General features: G+C 41.9%; 1 protein-coding gene across 1 annotated transcript in view; it reads left to right on the forward strand.

Moving 5' to 3' along the window:
* Positions 1-15,627, forward strand: part of HEPACAM2 (HEPACAM family member 2) — a 624,068-nt gene that overhangs the window by 448,912 nt on the left and 159,529 nt on the right. The window contains exons 5-8 of the mRNA XM_069648465.1: positions 293-418; positions 512-536; positions 632-681; positions 10,929-11,002. Of these exons, the coding sequence (XP_069504566.1) occupies positions 293-418; positions 512-536; positions 632-681; positions 10,929-11,002 (275 nt within the window). The remainder of the gene's footprint in view (positions 1-292; positions 419-511; positions 537-631; positions 682-10,928; positions 11,003-15,627) is intronic.

Consider the following 15,627-nt stretch of genomic DNA (forward strand, 5'->3'; position numbering starts at 1 on the left):
AGAGGGGCTGGCGTGCTTGCTACATTTGCTCGCATGGTGCCATATAGGGCCCCTTTAAAAAAACATTTTCAGGGCCATTTTCGGTTCTCAGTGCACCCCTGGCTGTCAGAAGTCGAAAACCTTTGGTTCTCCAGAATATTCTGGCGACCTCTCAGCTACCCCAGCCAGTATAGTCAATGGGCAGGGATCATGGGGGTTGTAGTCCAAAACATTGGGGTCATCACTGGTTGCCAACCTTTGTAAATAACATATTCAAAGGTTCAAGACTAACCACTGGTCTTCTTTACCACAGGACAAGAGAAGCTTATGCAGAAGGAATCTTCGCTGTCGCCATTAGCCGCAATAACTGCAGTTTCATTATTTGTCATAATATCGATGAGTCTTCTATTTATTTGGAAGAAATATCAACCGCATAAAGGTAATTTTTTTGCTCGAATTACAGTTACAGTTTTGGTACTCCCAAAAATAGTGAAAAGAAATGACCCTTGTATTCTTCACATTTGGTCCCTAGTTCTGCAGCGGAAGCTGGACAGCAGGTAAGTAGCTGAATCGGTATTTACTTTCTGCTCAAATAGTAGCTTGTATATTTCAGAATGTTTCAATGTATTGATGAATGCCTCTGTTTTTGCAGGCCTTCAGTGGAACACAAAAAGCTGCATATATCGCCACATATATTATCAGGTAATACTATGTTCCCAATTTACTAATATATTTGCTTCATTGTCAGTGGTTAAACAAAATATTGTGGGGTTGGGGGAAAGCAGCAAAATGTGCCAAGCACTCAATACGATTGCTACCACTCTGACAGGCACCGTCTGAATGTAAGGGAGAAAAGGGGGGACTCCATGGAGCACAGAGAATGCACTACTGTCCTTAGCACAGTACCACACATTACCCTATCGACCTCACACTTGAATGAGTAACATTCCTTACAGAACTAGCAATGGAGTGCCAGCTGGTAAGACACAGAGTCATTAAAGACTGGCCTTAGACTGTCGGGCAGTTTATTAGTTTGCAGGAGGATAGAATTTGGGAAACAAATGCCAGGCACATAGAGCTTGAAGGTATTTTGGAGGGACCAGCCTGCTTGGAAGCCTCCAAGTTCTCACATATGAAAATTATCATTTGAAAAAATGATGTAACAGAACATGCAGGTTTAATATGGGGAAGATTGTTCAATGTTATATAGCTAATTATTAGTTTAGCCCATACGGTGGCAGGTTAGTATGATCTCATGCCAAAACATTGCTACAGAGAGGAGATCGAAGAGAAGAGGTGTTGAAAAGCAGACAATTTGGTTGGCATGGCAACAAATACAAAGCTATTGGCATGAACGCACTGAATCACATATTGTGATTTTTGTGTTCCGATCACTAGAGTTTCTTCTCGTCCTTCAACCTAGTACTTCGTCATAGTCCTTCACCTTAATCATAGTCATTGTTCTTCATCACAATCCTTCTCCGTTGTCAATCCTCTTTGTCATAGTCCTTCTCTTTGTTCATAGTATGCTTTATCATAGTACCCCACCTTTATCAAAGCTCTTCCTCACAGTCGTTCTTTATGGACCTTAGTCCTTTATCCTAGCCCTTCTCAATCATCATAGCCAGTCATTCTAGTTCTTCTCTTTCATCAAAGTCCTTCATCATAGTCCTTCTCACTTTGTCATAGTCCTTTGTCATAGTTCTTCATCATGTTCCTTCTCCTTCGCCAGTGTCCTTCGCCTTCGTTATCATTCATCAAATTCCTTCTACTTCATTATAGTTGTTAATCACAGTTGTTCGTTCTAGTAATTTTTCTTCAGCAACCCTTCACCCTAATCATAGTCCTTCATCCTGGTCATTCACCTTAATCATGGCCCTTTGTTCTAGTCCTTTGTCTTAGTCTTTGTCATCCTTCTTCTTCATCAGCCTAGTATGCCTTTCGCGCAGAGCTCTTCCATCTGATTTACCTCCAGTTCGGTACCCCATGGATTGCATCCGAAATAAATGCTTCATTCTCGTGCATTATATCATATTGCATGTCCCCCAAGCATAGCGGTATGAAGCCCTATCATTTCCATGGTGTGTGGGCCTCCCTAATGCATTGCTACCTTTCCCTCTGATCCTAAGGATGCTTCGGAAGATTCAGCAGGAGATCTTGGAAGTCCTAATCATTATCCTTCCATGGTTAAGACATCTGTAATATTCCCTTCAACCTCCACTGGCTGAGAGGGATCCATTCAATATGTCCCTATCACGGTGACCCCTGTGATATCCCCTCCTGTTGCTTCCAGTCCTCTCCCAGCTACACTTGGTGGCCTGGAGAGTGAACGGATAAGACGCAGGAGACTGAATGCTCTAAATGGGTTGCTTTTTGCACACAGGACGCAATGAAACGAGCATCACTACCCGTGTACCATCTGAATTGGCCGACAATCTCCATATGATGTCAGGACAAGCATAGCACATCATTGTTAATTGATCCATTTAAGTTTTTTTTAATTTTTAGAGGATTTTTTTTGATGGGTCTCTCTGTGTCAAAACTAATGAGCCAGTGTGCAGTGATCAAAGTCTTCTGGGACACTTGGGGTGGATTATCTCAGGTGGAACCATTGGCTTCTAAGCTTTTTCATAGCTTTGAACTTCGTCACCTTATTGTTTCTTATTCTTTTACCCCTTAAGATCTGCCCCTGGTTCTATGATACCCCAGAGTACCCTATTTGAGCCACTTTGAAAGACCCTTTTAAATCATTTCTCGGCCAAGGTTTTATTCCCAGTAACTATCACATCAGGGCGATGGGTAAAGGAACTATGATGCTTCCTTTGCCACAAACCCTACATCAGCTTGTTCTAGGCAGTCATTTCTTGAGCTTTCTCCGAAGGATGGTCACGATGTTCATCTCTGTCAGGAGGTAATACTGCAAGTCTTACCAGGGATGCCAGATTCCCCAGAAGAGGAGCAATTATGTTTTCTTGACATACTTGTTGCCTCACAAATTACTTGGCACACAGAGCTTTCGATAATCACAAGCTCTCTTTGTTTTATTTGGAATCTTGTTGAAGGGTCTTAAACCTTCCACCTCAACCCTGCGCCAGTAGATTCAACTGGCCTTTTCTACAGGTCATAGCACCATGTGCATCCATTGCCCGTCTGTCTAAGGTTGATCTACCAGTGGTATTGAAGCCTTTTGTGTAGATTGTGGGGGCCTCAATACAGGGCAAACGTAATGCTTGTACCTGGGCTACAGCCAGTACCATAACCATACACTACAGATTGATGTTGGGCAGTTCAGTTTCGGTGGACTTTGATATAGTTCTACTATCGTTTGTTCAAACATTAGCCAAATAAGTGAGAGCCCCTCCACTGAGGAGGAATACTGCTTCATTAGACTGTTCTGTGAGAAGGGGCCCACTCGCGTGGGTGTACAGTCTAGCCCGCTGTGCCTTACCACAGAGAAAATGTCCATTGTACATCAGTTTAACCCCTCACACAAGGATGGTCCAGCACCGATCTTCTAGGCAACTCTGCTCTGAACAAGAGTACCAGCAGCAGCCCAAGACACATGAATCTGCCTTCATCAGTGAGGTGAAGCCATGTCTCTTGGTGTTACCCCAAGTATTTTAAAATTAGCCAAAAAACTTGAGCGCGCTCTACTGACCACAATCGGGGCGGGAGCAGACTGATCTGCTGGAATACTGCTCCTCTGCTGAGGCAGAGCAGGGTAAAACGTGAATGCAGACCGCCCTGAGTGGGATCCTTTCCACAGAACAGGCTATTTAAGTCATACTCTTTCTCAGAGGAGGGGCTCTCACATTATTGGCTATCTTCAGTTCCACACTGAATTGATGCATTGGCATTGTGTTGTGGCCTGGCAAGAATGAGTCTCTCACACAAATACTGTGGATCGTGTTTAATATCTTGAATACCAAAACTGTGTACAGGCTAGGCAGTTGAATGCACTGTCTGCGTATAGTAAGTCCGTGTATGTCTTAATGTGAATATAAAATAAATGTTCAGGAGGAGCACCGCTGTGCGACAGCTCTCCTCTGTAGTCTGCTTCATCTCCCTGCTCTCTGAGGTGTAGACGCTCGTGTGGACGAGTCTCGTGAGATCCCGGCCAGAGCCGATCACATGGCACACTGATAGCCCACAAACCTCCTTTTTTTGAGAAAGGTGACCTCATCACTCCATCACAAAATGATTGTACTTCACTGGTCACCATCACTCACTTCATTAAGTGTAATGTCTTAATCGCCCACTGTACTGCTTCTTGTCTATGCCATGTCACTGGGCTCCGCGTGCTGTCCTGTGAGACCCCTCAACTAGACGTCTCTGTCCATTTTACTTGCTGCATTCTGTCTATAAAGAGATGGGAATCTCAGTCCAGCTGTCTGGCCCATTCACTTAAAAGATGTGTGTTATTTCCTGGGTGACAGGTCATGCTGTCACTAACACGGAAGTGATTGTGAGGGCGATTGGGGGAGAAGGCGGGCGTTAGTAGGGAAGGTGCATTTGTGCGTCGTGCTTGATATTAAAAATCCTAAATGGCTGTGGGGGTGAGCAGAGCGTAGTAGCTGGATTTACAGCAGGCTACAGAAAACAGTTCACCCTTTGCCAGTGCTTTAAATGGGCTGGCCCTACCTGGCCCTCAGTACCTGCACTTCTTATTTCTGAGCATTAAAGTACCTGCACGTCCCAAAGCCTGAAAGAGAGTACCGGTACTCCACTATGTGGTGATGTGAAAATGAAAGCTTTTCATTTTGCTTTATCGCAATGAAGGACCAAGCTTATGCAGCCTTTGCTTGGGAAAGCAGCGCCCTCTCCCACCTGCTCACTACTCCACCCCGCAGTGCCCAAAATGTCTCCTTCAGGGCCTACCCTACAGAGCAAAAGGAGAGACAGACCTGCAGCTCCACCTGTTAGGCATTATTCTTATTATTTTGGTATTTCCTGAGCACGGACCTAGCTTTGAGAAGCAAGGGAGTGCTTTACAGAGAAATACAACAGCACAGATGCATAACGGAGCGCTTTCCAGAGGTAACAACAGAACAGATATACAGCGGGGGGTGGTGGGTAGGATACAGTGGGGTACAGCTGTACCGGGTGGTATTGAGGCGAGAGATGTGCAGCGTCTAACGAGTCAGGTGGCGCGTGGCCACGTGATGGCCTATGTGTTGAGGAGAGAGACTCCTTGAAGAGGTGGGTATTGAGTTCTTTTCTGAATTGTAGGAGCGTGGGGGCGTGTCTGAAGTGTGAGCTTTCTTAGGGAACACGGACTGATTTGGAAAGCCTGGGCAATTACCTTTTTAACATGTTTCTTTGTTATTAACAGTGCCTTTTCTAATATGTAAATGTTTAAGTAATGGAGTTGTGATGGAACGTTTTGGATTGAAAACCCGCACACAGCTCCAGTTACTTCACAAGTTCCTAACTATTAGACGTTAAAAGCAAACGATGATAAAAGTCCACTTTTAAAACTCAGGTTACAGCTATATCATCTGCTAGTTTGACACACAAAAAGAAAGTCTCATTTTATATGGATAAATACATTTTCTGAACACAATGCATAACAGCAAATTGGAAGTTTGTGTGAAGGAACCCCAAATACACTTCTTAACCAAAGTGTTTGAACGTGGAAAATAATGTAATCTCACTGTGCATTGCCTGTACAAAAAAAAATGGGAGTTCTCAAAGCCTGTCATCTTTTATACACGCCAATAGTGGTATCCACACAGGTCGAAATAGGTCTGTGGTTGATGAGTGTCTTTGAGAAATGGTCGCATTAGAGTGACAGGATCCCATTTAAAGGTAATTGACCGAACAGTAAACCATTATACTGAGATGTTGGTTGGAAAGACTAAGATGTTTCAGCAGAGCATGCTCCCAGGGCCAGACTCCGCTGAGGAAATGAGGGTGAGAGAACAAGTGGGAGTGTGGGGCGTGAGACATATAGAAATGATCACAAATAGAGAATGAGACACAAAGTGCCAGACACACACAGAAAGTGACACAAATGCTGAACTACGAAAATGGAGTTGGAAAAAGACATGCAGAGTGAGATTATCTGAAAGGGGATAATGAGCCTGGCCGGGCTCCAGCGCGAGATTGCTTTTAAGACCCTTCTAGGCAGAGTCCCAGCCCACTTAAAGTCTAGACTGGAGAGTACCTGCACTTCTTTTTTTCCATTTAAAGCACTCACCTTTGCAATGCATTTGCTGTTATTCAAACATGGTTTCCTGCTATGATCTAACAAAGACATTCCTGATGAGTCTTCGAATGGCCTTTGGCGAGACAATCACGTAACGGAGCTCACGGTCTCAGCTTTTAAGGAGCTAGGCGAGCGGCTCTTTTGAATACAGATCAACCCCGCACTGCCATCTAGCGACAGCAGATTGCAAAATATTTCAAGCATGGGAAAAATAAAAGTGATAACCAACTATATTTTAGGCATCTTGGATTTCAGAGAGCAGCAACACGAACACTGGTGTAACTGGCTTTCAATGCAAGACACAGCCTTTCATTATTGTTTAATGAAAGATTAGTATAATGTTTGTTGAATGCATATATTGTTTTCCTGAAATATATAATTACTATAGAAGATGGACTCCATATGACATTTCCCAGATGTGCCTCTTATTTTGTGTAAGAAATGTACAGTGGCCCACTGAAAGACAGGCGCAACGTGCTTTTCGGTGCTATGTATGTATGTGGGCCAGACTCTGCACTGAGGCGATGGGCGCGCGCAAGATCTCCTGAGAGTGATCCAGATTCTTGAAACGGGATATGTGTCTACTCTTTGGTCATAGTTACAGGCTCTGAAATATATACGTGGAAGCTGTATGTTATGTTATGTTAAAGGTTCTTATTCCCTGCACTGTCGCAACTTGCGTGGTTCCTTGGTGCTCTGGCGGCTCTGTAAAGCAAGAGGGTGTGGGGGGGTAAGTTATTAGGACTCAGCAGGGTGTCATGGGTGTTATTCTTAGCAGTGCACGGTGGTGGCGCGTGTTATGGTTGCTTAGCTTACCATTATATGTGAATTATTTTTGGTTTTACTTGTAACCATAACGCCCCTTTAACAACGGTTTTTCACTGAATTTTATAGGATTTTAGTAGCGCAACTTAACCATAACATCCTTATAACAAAGTTTTTTTCACTGAATTTGATAGGCTTTTAGTAGCGCAACTTAACTATAACGTCCCTTTAACTAAGTTTTTTCACTGAACATATATATATATATATATATATCACACAAAAAAACCTGGGCTATTCCTATGGTGCACTAAACCTCTTTCAGCGGGAGGCTTTTGCAGGTTGGAAAAAACCTCGTAATTATTACACACTTTGCTGCATTTATGTGGAGTGTGTCTGTATATCAAACACACCCTCACCATACTGCTTGAAGCAAAACACTCAATCCCAAAAGTATAGTGCTAAAATATGACTTCTATTTCATAAAGCACATTAAAAAGCTATCAGCATGGACTTACAGAATGTATCTGGGCTCCATAACTGTGGTAGTAGCGCCTCCCGTTCCGTCCCAACTCGGAGACTACTTCAGGCTAAATGTTACACCCAAAGGCTTACAAGCCATTCATTTAAAACAAAACAGTAAATGAAGACAGACTCGTTCCGATCATGTGATCAGTTTACATTGTTCCTCTTAAATTCTACAGACTGGCGGCCATGTTGTCCTAGTCATATTGTACTGGTTCATGCTCTTTTAGATTCAATATATCACAATATATCACAAATAAACTTTTCGTTTTCATTTGTTTTTTTGTCCCATATCACTCCAATTTCAAACATTTATTTTTAAAAAACATCATTTGGCTCCAAGATAGAATATCTTATTAATAGTTAAACAAACCCATGCATTGATGTACAAAAATGTGTGCAGAATTCCGGCCAGGTCCATCACACGAATCAAAAGTTATTAACAATTAATTTCTTCCTTTTCTTATGTAACTCTGACTCACCTTAACTATAGGGCGGCAACTGCCACCCTATACTATAAAATTCTTTTGTCTCAAACCTTCAGAATAAATGTAATGCCATTGCAAATGGCAAGTGAAGGTTAAGTCAGTTTTCAAGCTATGGCTGTTAAAAAAACTGCACCTTTTCTCTATGGAAAATGAATACGAGTAGGTTGAAAACATTGTTTTTTATGTTTTCTTATTAACTTTGACAACCGTTTTGTTTGGAAAATGTCATTGAAATCCATCCAGCGAGTCAAATGTTATTAGCCTCGCTCAGTCTCTCTGCTGTAAAAAGCACCAAGGTTGATATAAAGGTTAATATTTTAGAAACGACTGCATGGATGTATTCCAAACCAATCACGAAATGTTAAGTAAAATTGAATGAATTAGATGTTATTATAGTTTTGAAAAGGCATTGAATGTGTGAAATAAGGGATTACCATAATATAATGTCATCAGTCAACTAATTTCACAAAGTGCTAAATGGTGTTTTGAATGTTGTATTTTAAGAAACAGGGCAGAGATCCCAGACTCATTTAAGCTGTGCAGCAATCATGTAGAACAGCGCTGCCTGAAAGGTGTGTCTGCCAGCCAATCTTCCCATGTAAAATGACTCTTTGAGTGGAGTCAGGACTATGATATTCCTCTAGCATAGCTGGCAGTTGACAACACATGTTTGTGAACAGCCGGGACTGGTTGAAGTTTTCAGACATGACATTAGAGCAACATAGCAACTCAGAATACCTCAAAACTAAAAACCATAACCACTTCTTTCAATTCTCTATTCCATCAAATAAATAAACTGACTTGACTTCAGCCCCATCCTCCTCTTTCGAAAGAGCATTGTAAACCAGATACATTTAAAATTATATTTAAACTGCAAGATGAAATGTTTTATATAAAAGCCTCATGAAAAAAAAACGTGTGTCCCAAAAAAGTCTTCATGCCACTTTTTTACGAGGTATTTTTTTAATATTGTGAGTATTCATTGCTCCTTGTTAACTTCTGCTCTCCATCGTCCTCTTCTCCTATCTTCTGTTCTCACTCAGCACTTTGTGACTGCACAACAGCTAACCTGACATGGCAATCGATGGTAACATAGCTGATTAGTTCAATTTTTTGATGAACAACATCAGTCAATCTTTGCTTTTTAACGAAGCATCTGGGACCTGTAGTTTTATTGTTCTAATTATAAATATGGGCACACACATCCCAGAATGTACAGCGCTGCTGCTTCATAAACAAGGGCTGACTGAATGTGACCCAGTTCGAAACTGAGTAGTAAAACTGCAAGATTCATTGTACATATATCATAATCTGCGTCCAGAAAATCTGAAGCTTCATGCCATTTGGGCAACCCAGCCTACTTCTCCTGACTAACTACACACTAGAGACATGCATGGTCTCGGGAGGATAGCTCAGGGGTAACGTGCTTGCCTTGGAAGCAAGACAACACGGAGTACCACAGGTTCAATCCCCTGGGTCCGTGCTTAGAAACCTCTGGGTATTAAGCGCATTATAAATAACATATCATATCACTGTACTGTCACCTTAAAATGTCCAACGCGGTCTTCCAAATCCATAGAAATGTTTTTCTCGCGTGCTACGCTCACATGATCAATGACCCCCTGGCATAGGAGGTGCAACGGTACTTTAACTTGAGGGGGTGACACGGTCTCTGTGGCACTTGGGTTGGTAATTTCCAGCAGTCTACTGAAGAGCTTGTCTTCATGCTCCGAATTGTGGAACACCGCAGCCGTGGCCATGGGGCTCTCATGAGCGCGACCGCACACTAGTGGAGGTTTGGAAGAAATAACGCATTGTGTGAGATTGGAACTCCGCATCCCTTTATAATGACACCATTCAACAAGTGACTATAACAAGAGTGAGGTGCTAACGCTGTAGATAGAGCATTAGTCTTGCAAGGACTAAGTGACGCCCTGAAGAGGACGCAGTGTGAGCGTCGAAACACGTGTTGGCACACTACCGTGGCACTTCAATTAAAAAAGAAAAATGGACATCCTATTGGACACAGATTGTCATTGCTTATTGTTGAATAAAGATATTTTAAACGTATATACTGGGGTGTATGCGCATCGGCTAAGGACACCTACGTGCTTTGTTTCTTATTTGTGCCTGGGTGCTCCAGTCACGTCTTGTGACCGCTGCAGCTGCCCACATTCTTAGTGTTTGGGTGTCAGCTTGGTGGGGTTGAGCCCAATCCTCACAAACGAGTCTACTGAAGAGCATCTGAAACAGCATGGGCATTTGGAAGCATTCACTTGAGGTAGTAAGGTTGGCTGCGAGTGACGGTTGAACAGGTTCGTTTAGGCAGCAAAACAGGACTAAGTCCAACTTATTTTAAAATGTCTGCTGATTTTCTGTACCTCTCCTCAAAGGGCCTATGTAGAGGGGTGCTGCTTATATTGAGTTGTTCCTGTATAGCCGTGATTGTGCATTGTGCATTGGTCTTCCCTTCATTGGCTGGTGCCTAGAATGTAAACAGGTAGCGACAAGCTGTTGGTGCTTTGCAACTCTTCCACTCCTTTGTATAATGCTGTCTCTGTCACTGTGAACCCCACATCTACAATCGGACTTGCGATGAGAGCAGCAAAAAAAATAAGCATAAATGAAAGTAAAAACAAAAAGAACAAGGAACATTTACTGGGCTCTCCTATGTATTTAACTTTCATTTGGTTCCCAGCTATCCAGCGTCAAGGCAACTTGTACTCTAGAATTAATTAATGAAATGTAGAACCACATTGTGAGACGTTAGCCAAACATCACAATGAGTTGTCAGCTGCATGGGAACCATGTCATTTATCACAGGTATATTTAAAATAGTATTGAAACAGCTTTGTATTTTTTAAACAACCATGTTTTAGGATATCTACTAAGAGAACGTTCAGCATGACTTTCTACACAATTAAACATAAATGAGGGATTTAATGTTTTGTGTTTGTGCATTTTAGGACATGAAGATGCTCTGGGTGATTTTGGGATATATGAGTTTGTTGCACAACCAGACTCCTCTCTAATCAGACGGGTAAGCGTATTTATTTATTTATTTATTGTTATTTGTTCAGAGTTGTGCAGCAATTGGGAAATGCTCTCCGCCGAAGCAATCCTTTGAACCACATCAACATGTTCAACAAAATAATGATTTTGCTATTTACATTAATGTTCATTCTCCTCTTTTGAACTTTGAAGTTATAATCCCAGACGTTTTGCATTGGTGCAAATAGGCATAATTACTTTACGAGGTCCATATTGACTGGTAACGACACTGTATACTTCATTCATGCTGTTTAGTTAGAATGGCAGGCCATTCATTAAATGTCAGTACTGCCTAACCATAGCAAAGTCACACAGTATCGTTCTTTCTTGGGAACGCACATAGCAATACTTCCCGAGCAGCCAACATCTTTGAGAATGTTACGAATACAGACTAATGAACAAAAACGACAGCATAATTGATACGATGTGACTGTAGTTGGGATCAGAATGGAGTTACTCAGAGCAGGATTTAAGATATCTTTATTCTTGCAGTATTCTTCAGTTGCAATTACAAGAAATCCGGTTGCAACATACAAGTCACCCACTGGACATCCATACCGCATCTACACCCGGATCAACTGCCTCACAAGAAACTCTCACACGGCTCACATGCCTAGGGTTTATGACTATGTGAACAGCCTTATGTGAACACCTCAAACCTAAGGCCAGGTTGCTATTGGGTTTAACGTATGTTGCACATGTACAGTATGGCTAAAGGCGGTGCTACTTTTGAGTTTAGCATAGGTTGCACACACACACTGGATGTTTTCAAATTGACTTTTTGGAAAACAAAATACGAGCCCTGTGCTTAATGGGAAGGCCCATATTGCAAAGTAAATCTAACCTAAACATTTTTACTAATATAAATATACATTTCCAAACCCTCAATTATACATAACTCATAATGCACACAAAAACACACTTCATAACATATTAAATATTGCCTAGTCTCTTGGCCGTCTCACAAAACATACCGATGAATTCCCATTATGCATTATGAGTTTTACCACTAAGAGAATAAAGGAAAATGAGAGGAAATATCCTTGGTTATGGTATGCATTCATGGAAACACTTTGTAGGTAAAAAGGGATGTTTTGATTCAAAGATATACTTCTGGCTCATTACTATATTTATGGAAACACTGTATACTATATTAGCAACACTGTGACTGTGAATGTGATTATGTATTTAATGTATAAGGCACATATTGCCAATGACCTCTGCCTTAATGCCAGTAAGACTGAGATCCTACTCATCGGCACACCCACTCCCTCCTTCCCTGCAGCTCTCTGGCCGGCCTCTCTTGGCCCTCTTCCTGCTCCTACCTGCAAGGCAAAAAACCTCGGGGTCATCTTCGACTCCACTCTCTCCTTCTCTCCTCATATATCTGACGTCTCTAAGAAGTCACATTACCAGCTGCACCTCCTCAGAGGTATTCTTCCCTTCCTCTCCTTCCCCCAGAAGCTCACTGTCTCTCGAGCCCTGGTTCTCTCGAAGCTGGACTACTGTAACAGCCTCTATCTTAATCTGCCTGCCTCCACTCTCCGCCCTCTGCAACTCATCCAGAACAGAAATGCGAGACTTGTCCTTGGCCTCAAGCCCAGGGACCGTATCTCTCCAGGACTGAAATCTCTACACTGGCTCCCAGTGGCTACGAGGATTAAGTTCAAAACCCTCTGCATTGTCCACAAGGCCTTCTGGGGCCTGGGGCCTAAATACCTTCAACTCTCTCTTCCTAAATATCTTCCTTCCCGAGCCCTACGCTCATCCGTCTCCAACTCCCTCAGGGTCAGCCGCTTCTCGAAGCAACGAGCTGGGGGTAGATCTCTCTCCGCGGCAGGGGCCTCCCTCTGGAACAGCCTTCCTGCCTCCCTGAAACTTGAGGAGAACCATCTCCGGTTCCGGAAGCACCTCAAAACCTTCCTCTTCACTTCTGCTTTCTCTCTCCCTCTCCCCTGCTAAATTCTTCACCTAAACTGCACTGATTCTGCAACTGGGCCACTCTCACCGACCTCGGTCCTGGGCCCAGTCACTCTTCACTTGCACTGCCTCCCTGGCAACCCCTACACCACGGGACTGTCTCTGTATCCCTACAGCCCCCCCCCCCCAGCACTTGTCTGCACTTACCTTGCACTTGCCACCAGCTGGCCCTATTTATTTATTATTTTATCTCTATTCTACTTATTTGTACTGCACTCCCCCCCTCCCCCTTCCCCTTGCACTTTTTCCCTTCACCCTACCCCTGCACTTGCGCGGTCTGAATGACATCTGGCCTAGTAGGATCGTTGTTCTGTCTTCCCCTTGTTCCCCCCTCCCTGCCTCGTCGCGCCTTGAAACACTTGTGTATAGGCGCGTTACAAATGCCATATCATATCATATCATATAGTGAAGTTTTTGAATTTTTTGACAAGAACCTTTTTGTGCTTTATGAGCTCTACATGTTTTGGGAATTGAAATGTAATTGTTATATTAATTAATGTTTATGGTAGGTTTACTTTGCAATGTAAATCCTCCCATTAAGCATTATGATCATTTGTTGCTTCCCTTATAGTTTGTTTTTGTGTAGTTCAGTCAAAGTGGTAGGGGGCCATGTTCCTGGTATTCTCCACTTTAGGTATGTTTCATTATGTTTGCAAATATATACATATGTGAGCAGCTACTCAAGTGTTGTTCAGTTTAAAATGCATTTACATCTACAGTCCTGTGTTTTGACACCTGCATAATGCCATTCACTCAATCAGTAGTCATGGAATGTGATGTTTCATTCCCTGTAACAAACAGACAGAATTTATAGAATGCTTTAATTTACATTACAACATTCAGGCCTGCACACATCCACAGGCCTTGCTCTGCCAGTGCAGTTACAATACATCAAAAGGCATGGTTTGTGGTAAAATAGCATTCTTTTTATAAAAGGGCATTTTATCACTTTCATACCTGAAACGACCCTTCTGCATTAGAATGAAGCCACAATGAGTCATGTTTATATTTCTGAAAATGCAAAACATATTTGGAATAGTTAGAAACACTCTATGATGCATTACAAACATTGGGTCATGAAAGCAAGTTGCATTTCACTTGTATAATAATCATTACGCCATTATAAAAATAAATGAAAGTGTAATTCTGCTCTTTAACTATTGCTAAGGGGTTTTCAGAGCAGAGTATATCTGCATTCTGGCTGTAAAGTATTAGCATTTGGCAATTTTTCCAAATTCTAATTTATTCCTGCTCTATTTTGGGGCTTGCATTGGCCTTTTTAAAACCATGCCTTATATATTTTTCTTTTCCATCATCTTTGTAACAAAGAGGGGCCTTGATGTATTTTTGTGAGATTAGCTCTTAATTGTCAACTGGTGTTTGGAGAAACACCAAGTTGTGGAGTGGTACAAGTTTGGTCTCAGTGATTGAATCACCTTTGCTCCTCCTCCTGCTACTTTTGGCCAAGATAAGTGGGCACATGCATGCCTAGGTGGATGGATAAGAGAAATACAACAGGTGGATTGATACTGTGATCCTTTCTTTTTATGGCTGTCTTTAGATTGCTTATGAGTTATTGCCCTAGATAGCTATTCTTTTTTGATAGTGTGACAAAGTTAGAGTGCCAACACTGCATCCAGCCCACCGTCCTCCTGAGAGTAGGACATACAGGACAAGGAAACGATGTCCAATGTCTGTGGAAAACACTCGCGTCCCACGCTCACTCTGGGTATTGTCCACAGACAATCAAAACTTAATGTATTGTTAATCTATTAAGGTATAATGTAGTAAAAAGAGCTGAATTGTGACACAATCAGGTCTTGCCCGTCTCGTCTACGATGTCCAACTCTATGATTTTTAGGAAAACAGATTTGTAAAATTCGATTCACACAATTTTCTTTTCAGTATATATTTTTTGTATCAAAGTAGAAGGTAAACGAAAGACAATATTCATCTTATATTGTTCATCAAAATGTTTGGTGAATTACAACATCATCACATATATCAAGTGGTCACACTTCATTGGTTAAGCAAACTAATTAAAAAGTGTCAAAAACCAAATTAAAATACAATGGAAAGTACACAAAGAAAGTTCTCAAAAATAAATCACAAAAAAAGGGGGAAAGCATGCTCAACGCGTTTCGGGATCAATTATCCCTTCTTCAGGACCTGGGTTTCATTTCAGTCAAACTTTTACTTTCATAATATATGAATCCTATGTGAACAAATAACAAAAGAAGTAGCGTCACTAAGCTGAACTCTCTTTTCACGTTAAATTCGTAATTTATGCTACAAGTATACACTTCATTGTACCTGCCATGAGTGTCAGGTGGAAATCATTGAAACTACACTGAAGTAGTGGTCTTCATAATCCCTAATAGGGAAGATGAACAATGTCTTCTAATCCGGGGGCTCTGGGGGACCTGTAATGCATGTTACATAATGTCTCTTAGAATCTAGACCTCAACATTCGTCATGTCTCACATTGGACTAGAAAGATTGGATATTCGTATACCTTAATCCCTGCAGTATTGCTTCAAGGACTTCTGTTATTATAAATCCACCCAAAGGAAAGAATGTCGTCCGTTTCATGTGCATAAAACCTGCATCAAATAACAATAAAACTTATTTAGG

Source organism: Ambystoma mexicanum, chromosome 2q (assembly GCF_040938575.1).
Source record: "Ambystoma mexicanum isolate Mex_15411 chromosome 2q, UKY_AmexF1_1, whole genome shotgun sequence".
Lineage (NCBI taxonomy): Eukaryota > Metazoa > Chordata > Amphibia > Caudata > Ambystomatidae > Ambystoma > Ambystoma mexicanum.